We start from the raw sequence: 27,467 nt of genomic DNA, 5'->3' as shown, positions 1-27,467 counted from the left end.
CACATATGCTTGAATTGAATGAAAAGGTGCTAGAGGCAATGTGAAAATAACCTTATTGAATTTCTTGCCTATTGGGAATGGAATGTTAGCTCACTGGACTGGAACTATTTTTTAGTAATTATGATTCAGTAAATTATTTTTATTGACTTAATATTTTAACCCAGATGCCATAAGCCATTGTAAGTAACCCATGGAGGAGAAACGTTGCCTCAGCGCTTAACTATAGATTTTAAATCAGACAGTTCAAATGGGAAAGCTCAATGGGACTATAGAGCCTTTGAAAGTATTACATTTGGAAGTTGGGTTGTAATTCAAAATAAGGGCATAGCCTCAGTGCCGATAGACCAGACCTTCCATACTTTGCTAAAAAAGTAAGTTACATCTTCAGTATTATAACCATATTTTACAAAATCCAAGCTGTGGCCTTGGGGTGCTTCTCAATGAAATATTGACTTTAAAGAAGTATAAGTTTGCCTCTTTGGTAAATACATGCTATATAAGTCTTGAGGTTCATTTCCTTTATATTGCTGTTTATTTTTATATTTTGCAAACGTCCCCTACAATTCTTTTAATATCTTCTGTGTTTGTGGTTATTTCCCCATTTCTAATTCTCATTTCATGTATTAGTGTTTTTCCCCTTGCTTCTCTATGAAATTGGCTAATCATTTGATTATTTTGTTTCTATTTTATTTTATAATACCTTAATTGAAGTTTTCATTTTTACTAATTCATTTCTTCTGCTTGAGTTTATTTTGTTCTTTTGCTAACTTCCTGAGTTGGATGCTCAATTCACTTATTTCATTCTGCCTGTTTAGTATTAGAAAATATAAGGCTAGGGGTTTGTCTTTTTCTTATGAATCTCATAGATTCTGATATGCAGTATTTTCACAATCATTCCTTTCTAAATATTCTGTAATTTTGGTGTAGATTTTTCTTTTACCCAAGAGTTGGTTCAGATAGAGGTGTTTATTTATAAAATTTTCCAATGGTGGGCTCTTTTGCTTTCTAGTTTGTAATTCATTTGTGGCTTATTGAAATTTGATCAAAGAATTTTTTCATTGTTTGGATTTTATTGTGAATCATTTGTCACCTACTATATAATCAGTTTTGTGAATGTTCACTGCTCTTTAAAAGTAGATTTATTTTCTACTAGCAGGGTATAGAATTCAAACAATACCCCATGTATCTACTTATGAATTATGTCATTTAGGTATTCTATATATCATTTAAAAAATTTGATCTATTGTGGGATGACAGATGTTTCTAGTTTTTTTTTTTCTTTCTACATAGTGTGAATGTTGATTCTATGTTATTTGGTTCTTGGATATTCATAACTATTAGATTGTCATAATTTATTGTACCTTTATCATTATAAAGCCTGCTTCTTTGCCGCATCTAATGCTTTTACCTAGAATTCAAATTTGACTCATTTTAAGGATATGAGCCTTGTCTTTGCACAGGTTTTTACCTTTAGCCTTTCAGAGATACTTTTGTTTGGGTGTGCCTTTTAAACACTGTATATAATTGAGGTTTTTTATGAGGCCGTCTAAGATTCTTTTCTCTTATTATTTGAAATCAGCTATATTCGTATCTATTGAAATGATAGGAATATTTGATCTTAGGTACCACCATATTTTATATTATGCTTTCTCTTTTTACAGCTTCTTCATAAATAGTTCATTATAGTGACTGTGCCATCTGCTTTGTTCTATATTTATTTCTTCTGATGACTTGGAAGTTTTATATTATGTTTTTAGTTCTTCCAGGGGCTAACTTGATAATAAAAATTTTACATCCTCTATTTATTTAGATAGTATCTATTGCCTCCTTGTTATAAAAAGTAGTAAACTTCTACTTCCTCTTCCCCAGCACTTGATTTTAGTAGGTTTTATTAACTTGTTTAATTCTTGTAGTCTGTTCTTTATTATTTAAATAGAGCTCTGTTTTTAATGTATCAGGTTTAAATGATATATTCTTATCTCCAACAGGTAAGAAAGCCGGCGTTTATTTATTACTTCCCAATACCATTCTTATTTTCCTTTCCATAACATAACTAACTCCTTGTTACTATTTGTTGGCTATATTATTTCTAAGTTGTCCTGATTTTTTAAATGAGCCTTCTATGCTTCTATGCTGCTTACAAAAGATACACCCTAAACAATGTGACTCAGAAAGGTAGAAAACCGACAAGAGCATAATTTTCTAGTTGTTCTTGTCTTGATTCTGCTCAGTGTTGGTACTTTGGCCCTGGTTGATCACCATTGGTTGGCCAACGTTGTTCCTCAGGTGGTTTCTTCTAGAAGAGCTAATGAAACCACATTTTTGTGTACTTGCCCATATTTCTACTGCTGTTATACTTGGGCCATAGTTTGCTTGGGTAAGACATTTTTTTGATCAAACTTTTTCTCCCTGAGGCCTTTTTTATATTTCACTCAAATGTCTTCTACCTGTGAATATTGCTATGGAGAGGTTGGAGGCCCTGCTGTAATTATTTTCATGTCTAGGTGATATATCTTTATGCTTATGTGCCCTAAAGGATTATTTCTTTATCTTTGAAGCCCACTGACATTACTAGGGTATATTTCAATAATGACTCTTCTTTAATAGCTTTCCTTGGGAACTGGCTTGTTCTTTTCTTCTATAGATTCAAGTTACCTTGACTGCATCTTTGAATGCTTTCCTTTTCCATTTGTTAAGTTCTCTTCTTTAGGGAAAACAGTTATTCATACGTTGACTCTCTTTTGTTTCTCTTCCATGTCTACATTTTTCCTTTAAGTCTTCATTAACTCTTTGATCAGTGGTCTTTGTTTGGCCTGCTTTTTACATTCCTGACCTCCATGCCCCTTAATGTGTTTTCATCAAGAACAACTCTTGTTTGTGCCGCTTCCGGTGCAGTCTTCATTTATGCAATCATTCTGTTTTTCTCTTCCATATCTTTCCTGAGCTCTGATAGCTCCTATTTCCCTGAGCCCTTTTCTTGATAATTTCAGGAATTTCTTTCTGTTCATGACAATATGTCTGGTCATCACTTGGTGGCACTGTGTTTTCTGGTGTTTCCTGTTTTTTTGTTTGTTTCTTCCTTTATTCCTTTTTTTCCTTTTTCATTTGATACATGTTTTCACAGGTTTTTTTTGTTGGTAGTGATGGTAGTGCTGCTTCTTCTTCCTCCTCCTCATCCTTCTCCTTTTTCTCCTCCTCCTTCTTCATTTTATTATTACTATTATTTACTATTGTTGAATGAAATGCTTTTTAAACTATTTGCAGGATGTATGTGCCAAGGAGAAACCAGAACAGCAATATTCTAAACTAGCCGAGATTCTTCATGGTTTGTTATGAGGCTTCTATGATGTGGGGTGTGTGTGTGTGTGTGTGTGTGTGTGTGTGTGTGTGTTAACCTTTATTTCTTCCCAGACAGCAGTGAGCAGCAGTTGTAGGGCTGCTCACAATTCAGACTCTGCCATCCATCATCCTCTTGCCATGCCTATGTGTTTCCTCATTCAACTTCTCCTTTTCTACTATTCCTAGGGACTAAATAGGGCCCAGGGTAGCTCCTCACACCAGAGAGAACCAGGAGAACTATGCTCTTCAAGTTTTATCTGAGATCTGGAGCCATAGGCCTCTTCTCTGGGGCTCTTACCTCACCCCTCTCTGATATTCACAACATTTGGCAGCCGTTCCTCATCTAGTTTGATTTGAGATTACAGATTTTTCCTAGCATTTGTGTTTCTGTTTCTTGCTCTCCTGTTTTGAGAGGATAATTTCTGAGAAGACACAGATGTCTTCACTATATTATCTTAAATCCAAAATCACAATAATTTTCTTATACTTCCTATTTGTAACTTTTTCCCCTGGGAAAGAAGAGTGTACATTGCTGTGATTTTTTTTTTTTTTTTTTTTTTTTTTGCATGATGCTTTGGTTACCCTCTCCAATCAAATACTTTTTCTTCACTCTACCTGAGAAGACTCACTTGAGATGTCACCTGCCCTGTGACCTTACAATATGGAAATAATCTTTGTTTTTCTTGATTGGCTTGTTGCTTACATATAGCTTCTATAACAAACCCCAAAATGAATAATGACACACATAAAATGGAAGTTTATTACCCACTCATGTAAAGCACAGGACAAGTGTTTATTGATTGGCAGATAGTTTACAATCAGCAGTGATTTTAGACCTAGACTCTGCATGGCTTTCATGTTGCTTGTCTACATCAAGCCAGCAAAAAAGGGAAGAACGTGGAGAAGTAGGCATAGGAGATTTTATATGCCAGAAGTGTGGTGGAGATACATCCCCTCTCCTCTTGTTTTATTATCTAGCACTAACTGACAGATATCCTGGGAAATGTAGTGTAGCTGTGTGGACAGGAAATAGAGAAGGAAAAGGAGGGAGGCTTTATGAACAGCTAATGCCTAATTGCTCCCCCAGCTTGCCTGTCATAAATGTCCACGTAACCAAAGAACTTGAGTGTTTCTAATCAAATTCATCTCTTCATTCATTCAACAAAATGCATTGTGCTCCTTTTGCAGATTGACTACATGACTTTATTAGTCTTAACCCCTATGGCAGGAATAATAGTTATTTATTTTTCTTCATTGTCCTGGAAAAAAAAATGAGTTAGTTAAAAAAAATCTGTTGTGCTGAGACTTTTGCCCCTTTTTAAAAATATTGACATCTTCAGTAAAAGGAAAGGGTATGAATAATTCCACACAGGCCAGTAGTTATAGAGTCATATAATATTGTTTCAGTCAAGTTGAATTCACCTGTAGAATTACATCCTTCCATTTTACCTTCTGCACATTTTTTTCCAATTCATAAATGTATCCGTCCTCCAAAGGAAATTCAATGACAACTATTTTGAAATAGGCATTTAATAGTTGAGTCTACTCAGCTCAATTAAATCCAAAAGATATAAGTGATGTGTAGATGTGGAATGGACAAGTCCATGGGATAAGAAGTTATTTAATAGCTTGTATGTTTTTAGTAATACAATCCAAATTAATGCTTATGCCTTAATAGTCAAGTGGTTAGTGTTCACCACCTCTTCTTCTAGACCACCCCATTAAAATGTACCAAAAAACCAACTTTTATCCCTGCTTCATAGGGAGTAAGAGTGGGTTTTATTTGCTTTAGCTGAGCTATCTTGCTAAACCATCGACAAAACAACAGTTTATGTTATAAGTACTCTTCCTTCTCTTCATCCTGCCCAGGTAGAAATAGCTCAGGAATAAATTATTTTTATCATGCCACTTGAGAGAGAGTGCAGCACGCAGCAAGGCATACTCAGCAATGGAGGGGCTGTTGTGTCCCATGGGAACAGGAAAGTGTGCAGAAGGAACTGAGCCACTTCAGGACTGTTCCTGAGACCCTTGGATGTCCCCAGCACCTATTGTGACCCCATCATTCAGCTTCCTCAGACGCCCATGCCTTTTCCTTCCTTTCAGTAGATGTTCTCTGTGTGTGTGTGTGTGTGTGTGTGTGTGTGTGTGTGTGTGTGAGAGAGAGAGAGAGAGAGAGAGAGAGAGAGTGAGAGCCAGCATCTTTTCTCTTTGGTAACATGCCTTAGAAAGAAAAAGCATTTAGTTTTTGAACCCGGTCTAGTTTTTGAATGTTGTTATTACTTTTTATGTACTATTGATTTATTTATAGTATTTATTGTCATCAGAGTGTATTTGGTATAACAAATTCACTAAACATTTCTCAAATCTTGACTTAAATATTAGAGATACCTAAGATACCCAATATTAGAGAAACAATTAAATAGTTCTTTTATTTATTTACATATGTTTCCACTTAATCCTCATCATAACCTGATACGATAGGGGTTATTATTCCAGACTTTATAGAACATAACACTGAAATGTAGAGAGGGAAAATAAACTTCCTGTGATCACACAGCTAGAGGGAGAAAGGCCAGATTCAAGCCGAGGTCAGTAGCCATTAACCTGAGCAGATTCTATCCTTTGTAAAATGAATTAGCACAACTTTACTACTGTGAGAAGGGTGCCATATTCTCCCTTTCCTCTAGGTGTGTGACTGAAGTATTGAGCTTTTGGTCCAGGTTTTCAACCCTCATTATTTAGACTCTCCATCGTACTTACTTGTTATAGTGATGCTTTTTGGTGAGATTGAGAATATATTGACCAGAGAATTATTATTGTCTAACTTGAGAAACACAAGCAGTTATTTACTCTGTTTCTTTTTTGGTCCACTTTCCATTATGGACTGAACCCTGTGCTTAAGACCCTGGAAGCACTTACCCCAGTTGTGTGTAGCGTTAGGTAGCAGCACTGGGAGAATAAATCCAAATCAGTCCAGTTTGAATTTATGTTTTGGACACTGCCCACAACTGGGGTGGGGGGGCTTCACTGGCTCAAGAAAGGCCATAGATCGACTCGACAACTCGAGAACACACAGGAATTCTGACTGCAGTGTTGGCTCTAGGCCACAAGACACAATGGCTTTTCTTATTTTCCTCGGGGGACCTATTGCTGCCTAATGAGGCTTTCTATACAACAGCATGTGCCTTTGCAGTTGGATGGAATGATTGGACCCCAGAGGGCTTCAGCTTCTTGGTGTCTTTTATGCAGAGGAGCAGGCCTCAAAAGGACTTCTTACATAATGTAATTGTAATAATTATAATAAAGACCAGTGGCCTTTGTGGCAATTGAAGTTGCTAAATAAAATCTGGGCAACTTTGCCTACTGATCTTAATTTACTGTGACTTCCTGTTTTCCTAGGGTGACAGAGAAGCAGAGCTGGGGCTGCCTTTTTCTCCTCTGTGTGATCGAAAGTCAACGATGGTTGCTCAGTCGCAAGTGGGTATGTGTTGACAGCCCTTTGGATGGAAAGAAAAAACAGAGAGGGGTGCCTAGAAGTAAGCTCACATGCTCCCAGTGATTCTTTTGGCTGGGAACATGGCTCCATTCTGCTGTGCTGTGCTCATGGCTTTGGCTGGTTGGGTTGGAGCTGCTCTCCCCATCCTGCTCCCTGAAATGTGGCTGGTTTGTGGGAAGATTAGACAGTGATGCTCTGCTGTCGCTATCATTCCCCACTAAGAGCAAAAGGGGCCTCAACTTTCCAGTGCAATAACAAGAATCAGTGGCAAGAAGCCCATTCTATTTCAGCCTCTCCATTCTGCATGCAATCCTGGAAGTCTCTCTGGCATCATTTCTCTGGCCCTGTTTCCAGGACAGTCCCATTTCCTAGATGACCCTACTTCTAGGAATGGCTCATTTTAAATGTTTCCTTCTTTTTAGAAACCTTTTAGCACCTTTTTTTTTTTTGGAAAAGATAATTTTGTACTCTAATAACCATAATATATGTGCATTACAAAAATCCTCAGATATGAGAGAGGGTACCAGTATCACACATAAATTAAATATCAGCAGTGCTCTTCGCTTGGAAGAGTCTGAAATCATTCAAAAAATAAATTCAACAAGGATTTACTGAGTTTTTTTTCCACTTGTATTTTGAGTACTCATTCCTTTTTTTCGTAATAGTATATTGAGTTTCTGTTAGGTGCAAGGCACTGCTAGGCACTAAAATAGATGTTATAAAAAAACGAATACAGATTATATATGGCATCTGCTCCCAAAGACACTGAACGAGGATTGGGCAGTAGACAACATGTTAGGAAAACAAAATCTATTTGAGTGTTACAGTGCTAAGGTAGAGTTTTGTATGTGGCACAGTTGGGTATAGAATAGAGTGTGTGGACCATTAGACTCAGAAAGACTTGTTGAAGGGTAATATTTGAGTTGGGGCTTAAGAAATAAGTAGGTAATATCTAGGCAAACGGTGTTGTTGGTTAGAGGTGTGTAATGGGTGGGTGGAAGGGCATTCCAGATAAGGGATTAGCATATACTGAGCAGGGAAATTTAAAACAGCCTAGTATGGTCAGGGCATTACAAACAGCTCCATATGGCTGGAGTAGTGGGCAGAGAGTAGGATGAAGTAAGTGACATGTCTAAGGAGGAAATCAGGGCATATCTAAAGAATTTTAAGTAAGATTTAAAAATATAAATTGATGCTTTAGAATAAGAGTCAGCAAACTATAGCCTATGGGCTAAATCTGGCGTACTTGTCCTATAAGTGGTTTTATTATAACACAGCTAAGCTCATTCCTTTGCATATTGTCTATGGCTACTTTTACACTACAGTGACAGAGTTAAGGAGTTGTCATAGATTTGGCCCACAGAACCTAAAATATTCACTATCTGGCCCTTTACAGAAAAAGTTTGTCAACCACTGTTTTAGAAAGATTTCTCTTATCGGTAGCTGGGAGGGTTTTGAGTAAGACTAGAGGCAAGGAAATCAGCTGGGTGCCCACCTCAGTCATGAAAACCATAAAAGCATTTGCACCAAACACCATATTTCCTTTGATTAGGGTTTCATTTCCTTCCAACTTTCACGTGGCTGTGTAATAAACTACCACCAGTAGTTCCAGATCATATATTTTCTACTAATGTGTCGCAGAACACCTGGGTATCTTTGGGCCATTGAGACAGTGACTATGTTAGATGTTAGAGCCTAACATCAACTATCTCCCCAACATGGTGATATCTCAAAGTTCCAGTTCCAGATCTGACCCCTCTCCCAGGTTCCAACCCTGTTTCTTCCAGTTCTGCTCACCCTTTCCCATCTAGATGTATCCCTGGCACCTCAGAGTCAGCAGATCTAAGACTGAGCCCATCGTCCTTTTCCCCAGCCACAGCTCCCCTATCATCCCTGGGTTCTCTGCTTTGCTGGGGGAGGTCTCTAACAATTCTCACTCAGAGGCAGCACCCCCCCCCCGAGCTGCTTGCACCCGTGCCTCCATGACACCCCCACCTTACGCTGGCACTGGATCCCACCTCCTTACCTCTCCTTCGAGCTGTCACAACAGCTTCTCAAATGATTTTCCCAGACTCAGCCCCTCCTGCTCTCTCCCTTCATGCCCATCTTGCCAGATTAACTTTCCCAAAGAACACTGAAAAAATCTAACTGTGATGCTCCCCAAACATCTCAAGGGGCTTCTAGTACCCATCTAGGTCCCACCCAACTCCTTAGCCAGACCCTTAGGAGCCTCCCTTCCTGAGCTGATGATTACCTGCCTTCCCAAGCTTTCCCACTCCAACTCTGAAAAAATCCTTAAGCCCCAGTCAATCCTCAGACACATCCTGCATTTTTTCCCATCCTCGTCACTTTGCTTATTCCACCCCTTCCACCTGGAGTGAAGAGACTTAGGGCTCAGCTCAAACATCACAACCTCCATAAAGCTGTTCACAGGCCTCTCAGGGTGAGGGAAAATATCCTCCCTCCCTCACCTTCCCAGGGGCCTTCTTTGGGCTTCTCCTTTGGCCCTTTCCATATACTCTAGGGGTCATCTCTATGCTCAGTTAATCTCTCTTATAAATGCCTTGAGGGTAGGCAGGTTGTGTTTTACGTCTTTGTCTCTTGTGCAGCACCAACCACAGCACTGGTTACCTAGTGGGGGTTGAATCTGTGTTTCTTCATCACTTGATTGAGCTGGATACTAGAAAGTCATAGGAAAGTTATTTGGAGAGATGGAACTGACTCATGATATTCAACTCAAGGAATATGTTAAATGAATAAAGACCAACCTCCTCTCTCCTTATCTGATCTAGAGCTCCTCTGTGGATAAATTTTAAAAGAAAGATAAGACTCATCAGTTTCCATAGGAAAATATGGAAAGGCCCAGTTAACATGTAGTTCCTCTGAGGTGTTGCTGTCTCTTTTCAGGTTTTATTGATTTCATTGTGGAGCCCACCTTCACTGTGCTCACGGACATGACTGAGAAGATTGTGAGCCCTTTAATTGATGAAACCTCCCAAAGTGGCGGGACAGGACAGAGGCATTCAAGGTCAGTGGAGAAACTTGAAGGATGGGGGTCAGGTGAGGACAGAGCTATTCCTTTGGGAGAGACGGGGTATTTCATAATGCTGTTTGCCCTCCCTCTCTTGTAAGGGTGTGTCTGCCTCTTTCTTTTTCTCAGAGGAGTGGAGGCTGGACTATCTGTGCTCTCCAGGCTGGCCTGGAAGGGAGTGACCAAGATCCACACCACGACTGATGGGTTTCCAGGGCTGGTCCTCCACCCCGTTCTCTCTTTTGGTGCTTTTGCTCATGGCAGCACCCATCACAGCACTTTGACCTCCTGGCCCCAGGCAGTCATTGCTCCCCAGTGCAAAAAGAAAGTACCCCTGATCAGAATTCTCACAAGAAATGAAACTGAGTTTCATTTCTAGGTTTAGGAAGAGAATGAAGTGGAGGAAAGAAAAAGAACCTGAAAGCTTTAAATCACCTCTGACATAACTTCATTATATTGAGCATAGATAAGTAGCAGGCTCCGGAGTCAGATTCCAGGTTAAACATCCCAGTCCCATTACTTGGTAGCCATGCCATCTCAGGTGAGTGGCCTCAGTTTCCCCATGTGGGTTGTCATACTCCTAGGTTGGAGGGAAGATTAAAGAAGTTATTCAGTCTACATTAAGCCCTTATAACAGGGTCGAGCACGGAGGAAGTACTAACACTTAGTCTTTATTAGTGGTGCCACTGCTAGTCCCGCTGCCCCTTTCCCGCTTGTCCATGTAGAACCTGGGGCTTTGTTATACAGGAGAAAGGAGAGAAATGGAATTTAATGGGAAAAATAAGCAAAGAGCAAAAGAAGGAGTAAATAGAAGGGAAGATAGGAAAAATATTAGGACAGTGGGGTCCTGGGGATGGTCAAGGTGAATGGACCCAGTGAGGGCTGCTGACATGGCGGACAGAAGCCTTCTGCCTGAGTCCCCTACCCCGTAGCTCTGCAAGCACTCGGCTGAAACGTATCCTGCTTATCTATTCAGCCTCAGTTGTGGTTGTCAGTGGGTTTGCATTCATGTTGGTCACAGCGCTAGCCACCTGGAAGTGTGTGATACGTTCAAGTTTCCCAGAAGGTGACCTCCCTATATATGCAAAGTTGCCCATGTTTAAAACATGAAGTAATACTCATTTTTTTAAAAAAAGATTTTATTTATTTGACAGAGAGAGAGAGAGCGAGAGCAGGAGCACAAGCCGGGGAGTGGGAGAGGGAGAAGCAGGCTTCCCGCAGAGCAGGGAGCCCGATGCGGGGCTTGATCCCAGGACCCTGGGACCATGACCTGAGCTGAAGGCAGACACTTAACAGCTGAGCCACCCAGGTGCCCGAAGTAATATTCATTTAAAAAATGCTTTTTATATGACTGTTTCCCACAGTCTCTAGGGTGTCTGTGCCTTTTCAGCTTCCCCTGGGAACATAAGGAAAACTTCTTACTTTGGCCTTGGGGATCCTGGGGTCAGAGGCATTCCAGTACGGGGGGTGGGGGGTTTGGAGCTGGAGAGAAAGAGGTACAAGTGGCTGGGTAACTTGGAAAGTGGTCAGTGTGGAAGCAGGTGGCTGCACTGGGAAACCAAGTAGAAGCCCAGTTTCAAATTAGTTAATTTCGGAGAGTTGAAGACAGAGAATTCATGTGAGGGAATTCTAATCATATTGAGTAAGAGGATACCAATCAGCAGAGAAGAAATATGGGGAATAGTGATACTCATGAGGCTGAAACCTTAATGGTTTTTTTTCCTGCTGAAAACAGAATTTCCCGTTTGTCACATATGGAAAATAGGAATTGCAAACTTCAGGACCCAGGAATTTCGCAACACAACTTGAGGAGTGTTAACCACTCCTTTCTTGGGCTTGCTCATTGGCATACATTATTAAAACACTACCCTTCCTCTTTGGTGTGACTTTTTGTCCTCCAGTTTGAACAGCATCAGTTCGGCGGATGCAAAGCGATCGGGCGTGAAGAGCACTAGCTCAGAAGGAAGCGCCCCCATCAACAGTTCTGTCATCCCCGTTGACTACAAGAGTTTCAAAGCCACTTGGACTGAGGTGGTGCACATCAACCGGGAGAGATGGAGGGCCAAGGTGCCTAAAGGTAACATGCTACTGGGGAATCTTCCAGGAGATCCGTCCAAATCCACTTAGAAAACAAGGCATTGCTGATTTATGGGTATTGCAAATGAAGCACTATCTCAGGATCTGGATTCAAATGGCCAACTGGTAGGATCCACTCTCTTTGGCTCTTCATTGTATGTAGCACTCAGTGCATAATAGAATGAGGCAAGCCCCCACTTCAGCATGACATTTGTGCTGTCTGACTAAATTCCCCTTGTTGGTATAAAGATCTTGCAGTGGATGGGTGTTGTTCTTGGTTTCTGTGAGACCACCTGGTCATTCTCATTTCTTATCATGTGACACAATGATGAGGCCTTAATTTCTTCCTTTATCTAAAGTAAAGCCTGACTGATAGGGCGCCTGGGTGGCTCAGTTGGTTAAGCAACTGCCTTCAGCTCAGGGCATGATCCTGGAGTCCCAGGATCGAGTCCCACATCGGGCTCCCTACTTGGCGGGGAGTCTGCTTCTCCCTCTGACCCTCCCCCCTCTCATGCTCTATCTCATTCTCTCTCTCAAATAAATAAATAAAATCTTTAAAAAAAAATAAATAAAGTAAAGCCTGACCAATAGCCACCTCTGCCGTTACGTTGGGATAGAAGGAGCTTTAATATCCTTGCATGCATTTTTAGCCCCCTTTCATGTTCTCAACTTCTCTTCACTCATGACTCAGGCTGATCTTCTGAGATGAATGTAACTTGCAGGCAAAATTCACTGAGGCCAATATCAAAATTCAGATGAGAAAATTCATGACTCTTGGTACTATAAATAAAAAGGACTGAAATCCGTGTGCTTCTTGAAAGCTGAAATCCATTTGCTCATACGCATATTCGTGTTTCTCAAATGGGTACTACATGATCCTTACGTACTACAGGCTCAGCCTGTAGCCTAGGGAGGAACGCGTACCTGAGATAAGGGTACGATACCTGAGATAAGGGTACGATGCCGTGGCGCTGGATTCCAGGGAGAGACGCAAACATAGATGGCTCTTGGAGCTCAGCGAGGGGGCTGACCCCAGTGGGGTTTGTGCAGGTGAACCTTCAACAATAGTCAGTGTTTGTTAACATCTACCCAATGCCTCCTATGTGCCGAGAGTACAGAGATGAATCACAGACATCTGGTCCTCAGAGCTCACTGTCTCCTGAGGGCAGGGGGCATTTGCATGAGTTTCCTTCAAGGAAAGAAGGAAGTTCAGTCAAGGATTTGAGCTTGTCGCCATCACCCACTGGCCCTGGGCCTCAGGCCCTCATTACAAGAAAAGGAGAGTTTTAACCTCAAACACAACCCTGACACTTTCATCCACCAGTGCCCGCACAGCAAGTTGAAAGAAGCGTGGGAGTGGCTGGGCAGGACATGTTCTGGCTCTGTTGGCCCCTCATACATCAGGGGCTGCTTCTTGTGTGGTAGAGAAGAGACCTACCTCACTGTTGCAGTTTTTCAAACGCCAGCCACTGTGGCTTGTCCACAAAATCCAGTCCAAGTGGCTGCTCATTTCAGGTGGGGCCAAGGGTTTATATTTATGGCGCTTTTAAGGCACAATTGGGCCCTTATCATTTTGGGACAGACCTTAGACCCTGAGCTACGGAGCCAATACCTCTTCTATATTTTAAATGTAGCCTCCCCTAGTCTATTCAGATGCCTTAAACATTTAAATTCTCCCTGTTGGCAGACGTTGCAAGTGGCAATAGCAGCTACTACATCATCTCAAAAGAAGCACTCTCTTATAATCAATGACACTCATTACATATGAAAATCCAATTCCCGACAACACACAGTCTAAAGAGGTACTTCAAAATAATTTGTTCGCAGTTATCTGGCTTACTTAAGTTACCTTCCGAAACTAGTCACTGAGGGGAGCATTAGATGGCTTCTCTTCCAGGAGAAAACTGGCCTTTTGAAAATGACATAAATAAACGCTAATAATTACCAAATGTTAGGTATGCTGGTTGAGATACGGTCAAGCTATTTTGGAAGCATAAAGGGACTTGTCCCTTAATCTGCTTAGGGCTTTTGGGAAGGCATCTTGTAGCCAGGATTTCAAGGTTGCCTGAGGTTGATCCTGCAGGAGGTGTTAGATTTTAAAATGGGGAACAAGGAGAAAGGGGATGGACAGAGGCGCAAAGCCTGGGTTATGTATGTTTTGTGGGAGGATAGTTTGAATATCAAAGCAAATTTCAGTTAGTGGGGAAATGGAGAATTGAATCCCTACTTGCACTAGACTCTTTGGCAGATTCATGTAGATTCTTTGGGAAAATTACCTTCTGAGGATGATAATACATATCACAGAGTTGATGCAAAGAACAGAAATAAATATGTAAAGCACTGAGAACAGAACCTGTATGTGGTTAGTGCCTGATAACTCATAGCTGTTATTTTTTAAAAAATTGGAAAAGAAAGTTAGAGGTTTGAATGCAGAGTTAAGAAGATGGTGGTAAAAGTACCAACCTATATCTAATACTCTTACCTAATATTTTCAGCCTCCCAGTAATGCTGTTGACTAGTTCACTGGTGTTAAGAGATTCATTTATATCTTTTTTTCCATTGGTGATTAGTTTGTACTAGATTATCCCAGTCTGTTTTGCTCATTGTTCTTTTCTACCAGAAAACCGTGATTTCAAGAAAGCCTGACCTGCATGGGGCACTTGAACATATGTTGTTATTAAATTGATTAGAATGGGATCTAAACTCTTAGTTTTATTAACCAACCTGATATACAAAGCTAGCTAGACCAGAACCCATAGTTGTTAGAAAAGAGTAAATAAATATTTCTTAACAGCTCACAGGGCTGAAAATTATTATTCCCAAAGATATGTAGGTATAATAATTTCTAAGTCTGATCAATATTAATTTTTGTTCATTATTTAATACTTTATAAACATTTTTTCTGGTGTAAAAATATGTGTTTAGGGGTGCCTGGGTGGCTCAGTCGTTAAGCGTCTGCCTTCAGCTCAGGTCGTGATCCCAGGGTTCTGGGATCAAGCCCCGCATCGGGCTCTGTTCAGCAGGAGGCCTGCTTCTCCCTCTCCCACTCCCCTGCGTGTGTTCCCTCTCGCTGTGTCTCTCTCTGTCAAATAAATAAATAAATCTTTTAAAAAAAATACATGTTTAGGTAATAATGCTGAAATATAAATATATCTATAAAGAAGGAAATAAAAATCACTCCTAACCTCTTCAGCCAGAAATTGGTGAAATTCTGATATAATTCTTTTTAATTTTATTTATCATGCATATATATTTATATGAGTAAAAATTTTCCCCATACATTGGAATCATAGCAAAATATTGCCCTATATTTTATTTTACTATTTCTATTTTAAGAATTTTATCTTGATACTGAATATTCTTAGAAAGTATGATTTAAATGGCTGCATTTTATGTAATATTCCTCTTTTTCTGCACATTTTGGTTTTTCAGTTCTTCATTACTGTATATAATAACACTGTTATAAACATACAAGTTAAAAAGTCTTTGAGCCTACCTCTGATTATTTATCTAGGATAAATTTCTATATGTGGAATTCCTCTGTCAGAGTAGATGAAAAACTATAAGCTCTTGATACATATTATCAAATTTCTCTCTGGAGAGTTTTGTTTTGTTTTGTTTTGTTTTGTTTTGTTTTTTTAGCTAATGTCTTCCAATAGAAGTGGGAGGTATTTCCCTGTATTTCTCCCCTTCATTTTTCCCATTAGGATGTTTATATTTTTATTATTGATTCATAATAACTCTTTATATATAAAGGATGGCAATTCTTCAATTGACAAAATATCTTGGCAATTTCTGCCCTACCTAGTTTGTCATATGCCTTTTAATTTTTTGTCACGTGCCTTTTAATTATGTTCTTTTTTTTGATAAGTATAGTCATTATCTGTCAACATACAACATTATTACAGTATTATTGAGTATATTTCCTATGCTGTAGTTTTTATCTCCATGATTTATTTTGTAACTGGAAGTTTGTACCTTTTAATCCCCTTTATCTATTTTGCCCATCCCCTTACCCACTAGCTAGCTTTGTAAATGGTCTTTTAAAATATATTCTGTTTTTGGGGTGCCTCAGTTGCTCAGATAGTTAAATGTCTGCCTTGGGCTCAGGTCATGGTCTCCAGGTCCTAGGATTAGCCCCATGTCGGGCTCCCAGCGCAGCGGAGAGTCTGCTTCTCCCTCTCCTTCTTCCTCTTCCCTTGCTTGTGCTCTCTCTCTGTCAAATGAATAAATACAAAACCTTAAAAATAAATAAATAAATGCATCCTATTTTTATTTTACCAGAGATTACCTTTACATTTTTGTGCCTATCAATGTAAATATGAAATGGTATATAATGACACTCCTTGCAAATGCTGAGATATTTATTGATTTTTATTTATTTCCTCCATAATCGCTCAGTTTTTGTTGAAATACCATGAGATTTGTAATCTAAGTGATTATAAGTAAATTGTTATTTTATAATTAACTTAACCTTCATATTACTTTTAATATTTGCTTCAAGTTTTATATCTTGCTTAACAACAATTATTTTTATTTAATACTAAGATTTACTAGTTTTATTGAACATCATTTATATATTTTCCTTATTCTTGAGGTTCTAATACTGGTTGAATTTTTCTCCCAGCTGGAGCACTTCTTGGCTTCCATTTTAGAAAGAACCTGTGTGAACACCTTCTGAATCCTTAGATATATAGAAGTATTTTTTTGTTGCTTTTGTATATAACTAAGAGTTAACTATTCAAAATTCATATAGTATTTTGGTTGGTTTTCTGTTAGTCAGTTTCTTTCCTTTTCTTTCTCTCTCTCTGTAGGTAGTTTAAGTAGGCAATTCAGAAAATGATATCATGGGATAACTGGTTCAATGACATTTTTAACCAAGAGACTATAAACCATTATTCAGAAGGGGAAATTGAATGAAGAAATCAATGTACTTCTCCCAGAATGCATAGGCATTCAGTGTGGGATAGAGCCAGCTCTCAAGAGGAATGAGAATTATGGATCATGAGGGCTCTGTTCTGCCTTGCTCTCCTTTAACTCATTAGTTGCTTGTTTGGGTCCCATGTTCATTGTAAGTTAAATCACCACAGATAGTCTGAAATGGGAAGTAAAAGGAAATGGAATTGAACTATGACATTTGCTTTCTACTAGTCTGGAAGCCTACGAGTACCAGGGATGCTAAAACTAAGAGCTGAAAAGTTAATTCTATATGTATTATCCTCAGAACCTTGTAGCACATACAAGTTAATCGTGCACTTGCTTACTTTTTCTCTTTGTAAGAAAGGTTTATGTATGTTAATAATTTCACCCTGAAAATATGTGGCACAAACATACCTCCTGTCAATTTTTTTTTCTTATTTACATGTCTGCTTGTTTTTATCTATTTATTTTGAGTAGTATCATTGGGTGCTGGTGGCTGGTCACCCTAATATCAGATATTTCAAAGAATCAAGGAGAGATGCAAGTAGAGAAGTTGAACATTGCAGAGCCACCTGCTGGAACACAATTGCCGAAGGGAAAGGAGTCATATAGTGGAGCAGGCTCACCTAGGATCTGATTATGATGTCATAAGAGCTACCATTCATTAATTCAAACATTAATTGCCTGCTGTCAGCAGTATTTGAGCAAAAACAGATTTGTTTCTAAAATGTACCTTCTCCCAGTTTTTTTTTTTTTTGCTAGATTTTCCATAGAAAATTGTTCTGACTCAGTTGTCAAATGAATTTTTCTTGCTCAGATAATATTTTATGCTCTTCTGTAGCAAACCAGAATTTAACACCTTCAGTTTTTATCAGTTACTTTTAACTTGTGGATATTTTGAATGTTGAAAGTTTGCCACAGATACAATGGGGATTCTGTGAGGGGACCATGAATTATTTAACCTGGTACCTGAGTATGAATGAAAATTCTCTTCCCCCTCACTTTTCCTCTCTGTGGAGTGAGTACAGTCATCTTTTTACTCTCCTGTATTAGTGGTTAAGGAAACCAACATTTGTCAAATGGCTAACTCTTCCACAATAGGACTTTAGAGTTTATATACTTTCTGTATTTTACACAGGCCTGGATTACAGATGATGGAATATGTACAAGTCAGGTTCATTGGCAGATAGGGGGAATCATACCCATTATGCACAGTTTCATTTAGTTAACAGATACTCCAGGCTTATCTGCTATGTGCCAGGTGCTGTACCAAGCACTGGAATTCAGTGATGGAGATGACATTTGACCTCTGTCCTCAGGGCACTATGGGAGGATGAGAGGAAGTCTAGGTGAACATTCCAGGGGGCCTTCTGTGACCCTGTAGTCTACTGAGAATGCCGTGTTGTGGCATTCTTTTTACTCTTTATTTGTACCTTTCTGTAGAAGTCAGAAGACAGAGTATACTCTATATGTGCATAATTAAGTTATTTTGCAAAGAAATCTTTCCTTACTTTTCATTGTAAAGTATAAATGCATCCTATTGGGAAGCAGAATGTCCAGAAATATAGAATGGCAAACATTTAAAATTTAAATCAGTCCTCGTCCATCCTGATTGCACGTTAGAATCAACTGGAGGGCATTTAAAATATCCTATCCTTGCCCCTCTCCCTCCAGAATATGATTTAATGTGTCCTGGGTGAGCAGGGCATTGAATTGGATGGGTTGGATGGATGAATCAATGAAAAGATTAATGAAAACTTCATAATATATTAGGGAGGACATTTGAGCCAGGCAAATGGAGGGGCAGGAAAAGCAAAATGAAGCCAGAGATCAAAGACATCCACAAAATAAAATGCTGGAAAGCCCCCACGAACATGTGAACTGGATCAGATTTGGGCTTTGTGCTCTTAAGCAGCTAAAACAAAGAGAAACATAACCACCCGGGTGCCCATTAGATTACAAACTTGTCTATGAAGGCTACCTTTTTCAGGAGCGAGACTAATCAAGGAAAATAAAGAGGACCCTTGATAGTGAGGTGTGGGATATTTTTAACACATCTAGAGAAAAAAAAATTCAGTAATGTTTTTTATAATGGATGGCACAATCTGGAAGGCCTTTTGAATCAGTTGGATGCTAAATGGGGTGAGTCTGTCCCGTGAGGGAGGATGGGTCTCAGGCGTGTGTTATTCCTACAACCCAGTGCCACTTTATTGCCTCCAGGGCCCTGCAAGATCTCAACTCTGCATGTCCTTGGTCGTTTGACCACATCATCTGTCACTAACCTCCTCTAAATCTGTGTTAGCCATATTGACTAACTCAGTATCCCAAGCTCATTCCTACCTCGTGGCCTTGACATTTTTTATTCCTCTGCCTGGAATGCTATTTTCCCTGATTATTTCATGGCCAATAATTCATCATTAAGAATTTGTCAGATAGTACTTTCTTTACCTCCTGATCTAATGCACCTCCCTCCCTTATGCTGATCCTGTTCCATCATATTACTTTGCTTTACTTTTGCTTTACCTTTTTCACCACCTGAAATTATCTTTGTGACTTGTTTACTTAATCATGGTCTTTTCTGTTCCGTTAAGTCTTGCTTGCTGCTAGATTCCCAGCGCCTAAAATGGTACTTGATACTGTTGCTGCTCAATAAATATTAGTTGAATGAATGAACCAATCTTTTCACGAATACTCGACCATATGCAATTATGCTATGTTTTTGATGAAACACAGAGCCAGACCCTTTCACAGTAAACAGAATTGGAAATAAGGCTGACATCCTCTCATTAAAGGGGAAGATTCAGACCAGGATACCTGCCCAAACTAAAGGCTACCTCTAATCTTGTGGACAGTTTGAAGACCGGGCTTTTTGTAAGGACTAATTATCCTCTTCCTACTTTTACATTCACAAACAGTGGCCTGAAACTGTGGCGATTATTCTTCCTTTCTGTTTTGTAATCAGTTGTTCATGTTTAAACTCCAGAGCCTAAGCAAATCTCCATGAAACTCCAATTTTAACTGTGGCTGTGGGAGGGTTTTGTAATGTCCCCGAGCCTTGACTTCACACTTGTAAGATGGGGTTATAATAATAGTAGCTACCACCTAAGGCTGTGTTGAGAACGAAAGGAAGTAATCCTTGAAAAGCACTTAGCATAATACCTGGCATAGAGGACACACTCAAGAGAAGTTATTGATGATAGATATTGAAAATGACAGTTGTTATATTGGTTTATTAGTTATTATTATCCTTATTATTATTATTATTACTTTCTCCCTGCCCCTTCTTCTCACCCACTATTTTCAGAAATGACATCACCATGAACCAATTTTATTGGTTTTCTGAATATACACACTAATCTGACTTGAATTAACCAAAAATAAACCCCAAGCACTCAGTGCAAATACTTGTTTTTGTTTAAAGAGGCAGTTCTCCTAATAGTGTGACCTCTTTTCATCTTTTCTGTGCCTTTCCTGACTTGCCATGGGTACAGAGGAGAAGGCCAAGAAGGAAGCAGAGGAAAAAGCTCGCCTGGCTGCAGAGGAGAAGCAAAAGGAAATGGAAGCCAAAAGCCAGGCTGAAGAAGGCGCAGCTGGCAAAGCCGAGAAAAAGACATCTGGGGAAGCTAAGAATCAAGTCAATGGAACGTGCACAAACAAAAGTGACAACCCTTATGGGAAAAATTCCAAAGCTGAGAAGTCCTCAGGAGAAAAACAACAGAATGGTGAGTACAGTTTCACTGGTGAAAGGCTCTTTTCGGGGTGTTAATGACGTGATGAATGGAAACTGGCAAACAACCACACCTATGAGGATGGCTCTCAGAGCTGGCATCTCTGGTCTCCCCAGCTGCTGCTCATCACACCTCACTGGGCCATGGGTTCCATTAGGATCCCATCAAAAGAAACCAGAGGCTGGCTTGGGCCATTCTCTCTGGGGAGACTTATACTTTTCAGGCCTTTCCCAGCTGTTCTGGAGACTCTGGCCAGTGCCTGCCTGTCCACTGGGGGAATAACTGTGACCAATCTCAGCACATTCCTGAGTGTTTATTGCCCAGATGGGTGGATGGAAAGTGTCTTCCATACGCACTATCCCTCTAGCAGGCAGGGCTGGGGCTCAGGTCTGTATGTCTGTGGGTGAAAAAGTATATACATTAGGGTGACCACCTATCCCATTTGCCTGGGACTGAGGGGTTTCCTGGCATCTAGAGCTTTAGATTTTAAAACCAGAAAAGTACCAGGCAAACCCAGATGATCTGGTCACCACCTTAAATGCACTGTGCTTGGCACTGAGAATTTAGAAATGGAAAGGCCACAGGAAGTCCACAATCTCATAGAGACATGGGCATCCTTAGAAATAATTCTGAGCAAGTAACAGTCATGGCAAGGCAGCTAAATTTAGCTCAAGGATTATGTCAAAAAAGAAACATTAGCTTTGTTGCATCTGGGGCTCGTGGAATGGAGAAATGTCAAAGAAAGCGTCAGGAGGTGGTGGTGCCTGAGCTGTGTTTTCAATGTTGAACTTCACTGGTCAGATGGGAGATAGGGACTTCTTCACCAGAGGAACAAGATGAGCTGAGGCACAAGGGCATGGAATTGGTTACCTTGTTTAGGGAAGAGCAGGAAGTTCAGAGTCTCTAGAACTTCCAAGTTGTAGCAAGGTAGTTTTGCAGTCTGACAGACCTGGATTCAAGTCACAGCTGTGCCTCTCACTTCTTGGTGGCCTTGGCCAGGTTACTTAACCTTCTACTGGCTCTGTAAAGTGTGCATAACAATAATAGCTGCTCACAGCAGGGCCACTTGTGAGCCTCCAATAATGAGAATGATAGCAAAACAATGATGACAATAGAGTAACTAGCATTTATTGACTATCCACCAGATGCTCTTTTAAGTCCTCTCTTTATGTGTTTATTCTCTTATCCGCCTGGTAGGCCATGCTGTAGCTATTATGTATGCTACATAGCCTGAGTAAATGAGGAATATGTAGAAGGTGCTTAGCACAATACTCTCCAATTATTTTTACAGTGAACATATACAACATGTAGAATCAGAAAACAATATTTTAATACATATGGTAGTGTTAATAACTCATATCATGTTCCAAGAGCTTTGCATGAATTCCCTCAGGTAACCCCATGAGCACCCTAGGAGGTAGAAAAGGCCTTTGTCCACCTTGTCCAGCCCCTCAGCAGCCTGGTTCTGGAGACTGCTCCTAACTAGTTAGCTTTGTATTCAAGTGCATCATTGTCCGAAAATATGTTCAATTGTATAAGAATTTATGATGTACCTGTTGGAGTTTTTAGAGGGCAGTGGAAAAGACCTCCTCTCATCCCCTCCTGAGGTCAGAACCAACTAAGAGAGAGATACCAGAATCAGAAAGTCAATAGTCAAAATATGAGCTCTACTACAACTGGAGTTGAATTGGAAAATCTGACTTGGTCTGTTGAGCACGTGGTCTTCTTCACACATCTGCCTTGAAGTGAGCTTAGCCAACCAGATACTGGCAGAGCAGGCAGGCCTCGGACCTGCCACCTCATTTCCACCCCAGCACCCCAACACCCCAGCAGACTGCTTCTGGAGTGACACGAAAGGTGTGTGTTTTGTGGAAAACACATCTCAGAGGGGGTTGGGAACTAGAGAAATGGGTGGCTCAACCGAGCTTTGCATTCTCAAACTCCTCCTAGATGAGTCTCTTCTTCTCAAAGGAGGAGTATGGAAGGGCTCCTGAGAGAGGCAAGATGTGTTTCTTCCCTGCTTTTTTCTTTTAGGAAGGTGGGTTAAAAATGGCTTTCCCTTAATAAAAGTAACATCAATAATATATATTGAATGCTTAATATATGCCAGACATTGTACATGAGATTTTACCTACATTAAATTATTTAAAAATGCCAACAATGCTGTGAGGTAGATATACTCATTCCCATTTTGCAGATGAGGAAACGGAGACTCAGAAAGGTTAAATCACTTGCTTAAGGTCAAGCAACCACGAAGTAGAGATTTCAAGTCAAATTCAGGTCTGAGTCCAAATTCTATGTTTCATAATCAGCATGTCCCTACTGTTTACAAGTTTTGGCACTATTGGGGAGAGTAGGAAATCAGAAGAATATTGAGGCTCAGCCGAGGTCCACAAGAACCTTATAATCTATTCCAGGAGTTGGCACACTTTTTCTGTAAAGGGCCAGATGGTAAATATTGTAGACTTTGGGAGCCATGCAGTCTCTATTACAGCTGCTTTTAACACTCCTGTTTTAGTGCAAAAGCAGCCACAGATAACATATAAATAAATGGGCATGGCTGAATTCCAATAAAACTTTATTTATAAAAATTCAAGTTTAAATTCTATATAATTTTCAAATGTCATTAAATATTCTTCTCTTTTTTCAACCATTTAATAATATAAAAACTATTCTTAGTTTGTGGGCCATATAAGACCAGGCACTGGGACCAAGTTTGGCTCATGGGCCATAGTTTGCCAACCCCTGGTCTGGTCAGGGAGAGAAACCAATGAACATAAACATGCTGGTCATAGAGAAGGTTATAAATTCTATGAGATGGGTATAAACAAATACCCAGAGAGGGCAGAGGTGGCAGGAATCAATTTTGAAGACCATTAGAGGGAGAGCCTGAAAGAAACAAACAGGAGCCCAAGTTTTCAACTAGGTTGTGTTTATTTCGCAAAGTAATCAACAGTCTACAATTTCCCTTAAAAACTAAGTATTAAATGAGAGATGGGAAAAGAAGTCAGTTTTAAGCAATAATAAGGAAGGCTAATGGTGGTTCGGGACTGTGTTACAGTAGCCTAATTAAAATGATTTATAACTGTGCAGAAAGGCTCTTTTGTTTCCTCTGTTTATTGAATAACAGCTCACATCAGCTATTACTCCATATACAACCCATGGGAAATTACCTAATGGATTCTGTTCAAGGAACATCATCAAACAAACATGTGTCACTTTCCCATCATCCTTTTTGTGGTCACGCAAGGTACTTCCAGGATGGAACCAGAGGACAGTGGTTAATGGGGTTCTAGAGGTGTTCTCATCAGCAACTATGAGATCCCCAGTCTTTGGTCTCCATCAAGGTACTTCCTCTCTCAGCCTCCCCAACCCTGACTGAGGAAAAGGCAGGCTGCCCACAGACTGCTGGCTAGCATCCAGCAAATTGAACCTCTCCTGTGACTTCTGGAAGACATTCTGGTCTTGCTGCAGCTGTGCATAAAGCTCTAGTCCAGGGAAACCTTGAAGGCATAAAGTATTGTGCATTAAGATGTGAAGGCTCATTTAGGACAGAAAGACATTTTTTCTGCAGGGAATGAGTTTGACTACAGGGCTCAAGATCCTTGAGTCCATCTCTGGCATCCTTAAAACAAGAAGGAGCCAGTATTTGGACTGTCTCATGGGACCTCCAAAGGAATCCTTTCTTTGGCCATTGGTGGTGGTAAAGGGTGATGATCATGTCCTTCACTTGAATTCCTCCTGCTTACACCCTGGCTAGAGTTGACCCCCTTTCCCCTCAATCCCTTCAGCCAGTTGATCTCATTTCAGAATTAAGAGTAAGAGGAAACTTGGAGAATTTATTGACTCCGAACTTAATTTAGGATTTGTCAAATTCCATTGAAAATACTTACTTTGTCGAATACATCACAACCCCAAATGGTCTTGAATTGTCCTTAGATAACCATTTCTTTATAAATCTGTAGGCCAAAGGCATTTAGAAATGGCAGCAGTAAACAGAAGCCTGAAATTGAAAACTTAAGCTTCATAGGGAAGTTGCAAGATACAGTGGTTGAGAGCTTAGCTTCTAGAATCAGACCCATCTGTGCATATTGTGGTAGATTGCTTTATTTATGCCTTAGGTTCCATAGCCATAAAATGGAGATGGTAATATGAGTTTCATGTCCATTCTTCACAAGTCGGTTGAAACAAAATCACTTTGTGGAAAGATCAGTTGGCCATTTATGCAAAAACTGTCAGACCAATGGCTTAAACCAGATCGACGGCTGCCAACAGGAGCAGTTTTGCTGCCGGAAGGAGCCACACATGCAAGGTTGTGGGCAGAGGCGGGGCCGGGGTGGTGTGTGAACCACTGGCGGGTGGCCGGTGCACTGCGCTCGACACAGCTGGATGGACCAGCATGTGACACAGTGCTGCGGCGAAGCCAAAGGAGAAGTCACGCTCGGAAAACATCCTCAGTCATTTGATCAGTTTGTTATTCTGCAAATTGATCACTCAATGAATTAAACTGTGATGAATTCATCTACTTTCAATTGTAGTACCTTCATAATGGCGTTGTTAGAAGAATTTAATGAAATGATGCCTATGCTATGCCTGGCACAAAGAAAGCAAAAAAGATAGGACCCTGCTTACTCCTTCCTGGTTGCAATTATTCTTAGGGTCTTCTTGCTTCAAGAAGTACCATATTTTAGTTGTAATATATTCTGGGTTTTACGCAGGCCAAAAGGAAAGATGCCATTAGTAAGACTGTAAGAAAAATTTCCAAAACTTGAGAATAAGACTGGGGGAGGGGATGCCATGTCCTTTCAATGTCACAGTGGCATACTCTTAAAAAGACATGGCCAGGGATTATTTGATTATCTTAGACAGGGGTCAGCAAGCTTTTTCTGTGCCGGCCCAGCCAGTAACTATTCCTGGGTTTGCGGGTCTCTGTTGCAACTCTGCGGCGCCCACCACCGCAGCGTGAAAGCGGCTGCAGACAGCATGCAAACAAAATGCATGTGATTATTTCCAAAGATCGCTGTTTCCACATTGGCCCCTGAGCTACAGGTGGATGACTCCTGCTTTAGGAGACCATGACTGTGTTAAACTTTGTCTTTTACTATTGACTCAAGCCTAGGCCCTATGAAGTTGTATGCTAACTTACAGATTTTTGACTGTTGGAAGAGATTACCTCCCCCACCCCAGGTTATGATTTTACTGCCCTGTAGGACATAACCAGTTTTGTTTCTAACACAGCAATCTTATTTTAACAGTTTTCTAAAATGACTATAAATGCCCATTTCCTTAAATGTCTTGGCACCCTCCTTACGATCTCTCTGGTTCCTTCGCGAATGAATTAAGTAAGTTTTTGACACGTGTTTATTCTACATCTGTTTGCATAGTGTTTTTTAACATTTACAAATCATATTTCAACAAGCTTGTTACTTAGAATACCATTTATAACTCCGTTTTAGAGTTCAGTTGTCATTGCGTGATGTGCCAGATATCAGATTCACTACCTTAAATACATTTGTCCTTATATTATGTCTATAAAGTAGCTATTATTATCACCATTTTGCAGATGAGGAAACTGAAGCATATAGAAGTTAAGTAGCTATGAGCTGGCATAATTTACATTTGACCTAAGTTTTTCTGCTCTCCACAGCCCAATAATAGAGCTGAACTGCCTTTCTTGGAAAATAAACATTATTGGCTTAAGTGCAACTTTGTTTAAAGGAACTTTTTCTTAATTTCTGGATTGTAATCTAACTTTTGAGACCTAATATATGGCTTAAAAAGATACGTTCAGATATGTACCCCCTCATGACTAAAATTATGCACTTTTTTTTCCATCTTTTTACCTTGACAAGTTTAAGACTATTTATAACTTCCCTTTTAACTGTATACATATGCTGTTTGTCATGTTTATTACTTTCAGGTGACTTGAAAGATGGTAAAAATAAGACAGACAGGAAAGATCAATCTAATGTCGAAAGTGATTCAAAGAAAACAGATGGTAAGAGCATAATTCCCATTATATTTTTCCATAAAATGTGCAATTTAATGCAGGTTTGTTAGAATTACACCTCAAATTGAAATTGTGGTTGTTGATATATTCTTATATTATACCCTAAAAAAACCCTTCACTGCATTTAAGGAGTACTCGATCCCTATTTCAATAATTTACAGATTATCATTATATCTCTTCCCCTCCACCATCCTTTGCTCCATCACAAATGCATTCTATACACACTCTCTTTACCACTTGCCATTTTTTCATTTTCACTTTAAAGATGCCTCTGGACTTGCTGATTGGAATGGGATGGAATATGAGTCTTTGGTTGTGAATTGTGCAGCATAAATGGGAAATGCTCCATGTTTTCAGTTTCTACATTTTCTCTTTTAATGAGGAATTATTACTTTCAATAAGAACAGAAATCTGTTCGGTGTTATCACTATGTTAGGAGACCCACATATTGGAGAACATACATAGTTGTAGAATGCAGTTTGGTCAGCAAGAATAAGTCTCAAAAGCAAGTTTTGAATGGCAGTCCCCACCAGACCAGTTAGACTGAACCTACCTTGTGATGTGCTCCATGAACACTGCTTTTACTTTTCACAAAGAGCATTCTACTCTCTCTAAAACCTCAAAGTTCAGATTATATTATCCTTCAGACTTTGTACTGTCCTACTGAGAAAACTGTTCTCGCCTTTTTTATAAATCTCCTGTTTCACTTGTAACATGGGCTTATTCTTAGCGACTCCTTCATACATGTACATGATATTAAACTGAAAATGCACGTTTCTAGGTGTCCCAGACGCTCTTTGAATCATACCTCCCTGGAGACATTGTATTGGATGCTCAGCTGTTCTTTGATAGTTTGGTTTTAATGTC

The 27,467-nt window shown here is 39.8% G+C and overlaps 1 protein-coding gene across 4 annotated transcripts in view; it reads left to right on the top strand.

Moving 5' to 3' along the window:
• Positions 1-27,467, top strand: part of PDE1C (phosphodiesterase 1C) — a 283,357-nt gene that overhangs the window by 206,108 nt on the left and 49,782 nt on the right. For all 4 annotated transcript variants that reach the window (XM_035020856.1, XM_035020859.1, XM_035020857.1 and 1 more), the window contains 5 exons: positions 6,739-6,820; positions 9,743-9,863; positions 11,768-11,943; positions 20,354-20,584; positions 26,511-26,588. In XM_035020856.1, the coding sequence (XP_034876747.1) occupies positions 6,739-6,820; positions 9,743-9,863; positions 11,768-11,943; positions 20,354-20,584; positions 26,511-26,588 (688 nt within the window). The remainder of the gene's footprint in view (positions 1-6,738; positions 6,821-9,742; positions 9,864-11,767; positions 11,944-20,353; positions 20,585-26,510; positions 26,589-27,467) is intronic.

Source organism: Mirounga leonina, unplaced genomic scaffold (genome assembly GCF_011800145.1).
Source record: "Mirounga leonina isolate KUSES-001 unplaced genomic scaffold, KU_Mleo_1.0 Mir_174, whole genome shotgun sequence".
Taxonomy (NCBI): domain Eukaryota; kingdom Metazoa; phylum Chordata; class Mammalia; order Carnivora; family Phocidae; genus Mirounga; species Mirounga leonina.
Note: the sequence above shows the minus strand (reverse complement) of the source record. Positions and strands in the feature narration are given on the sequence as shown.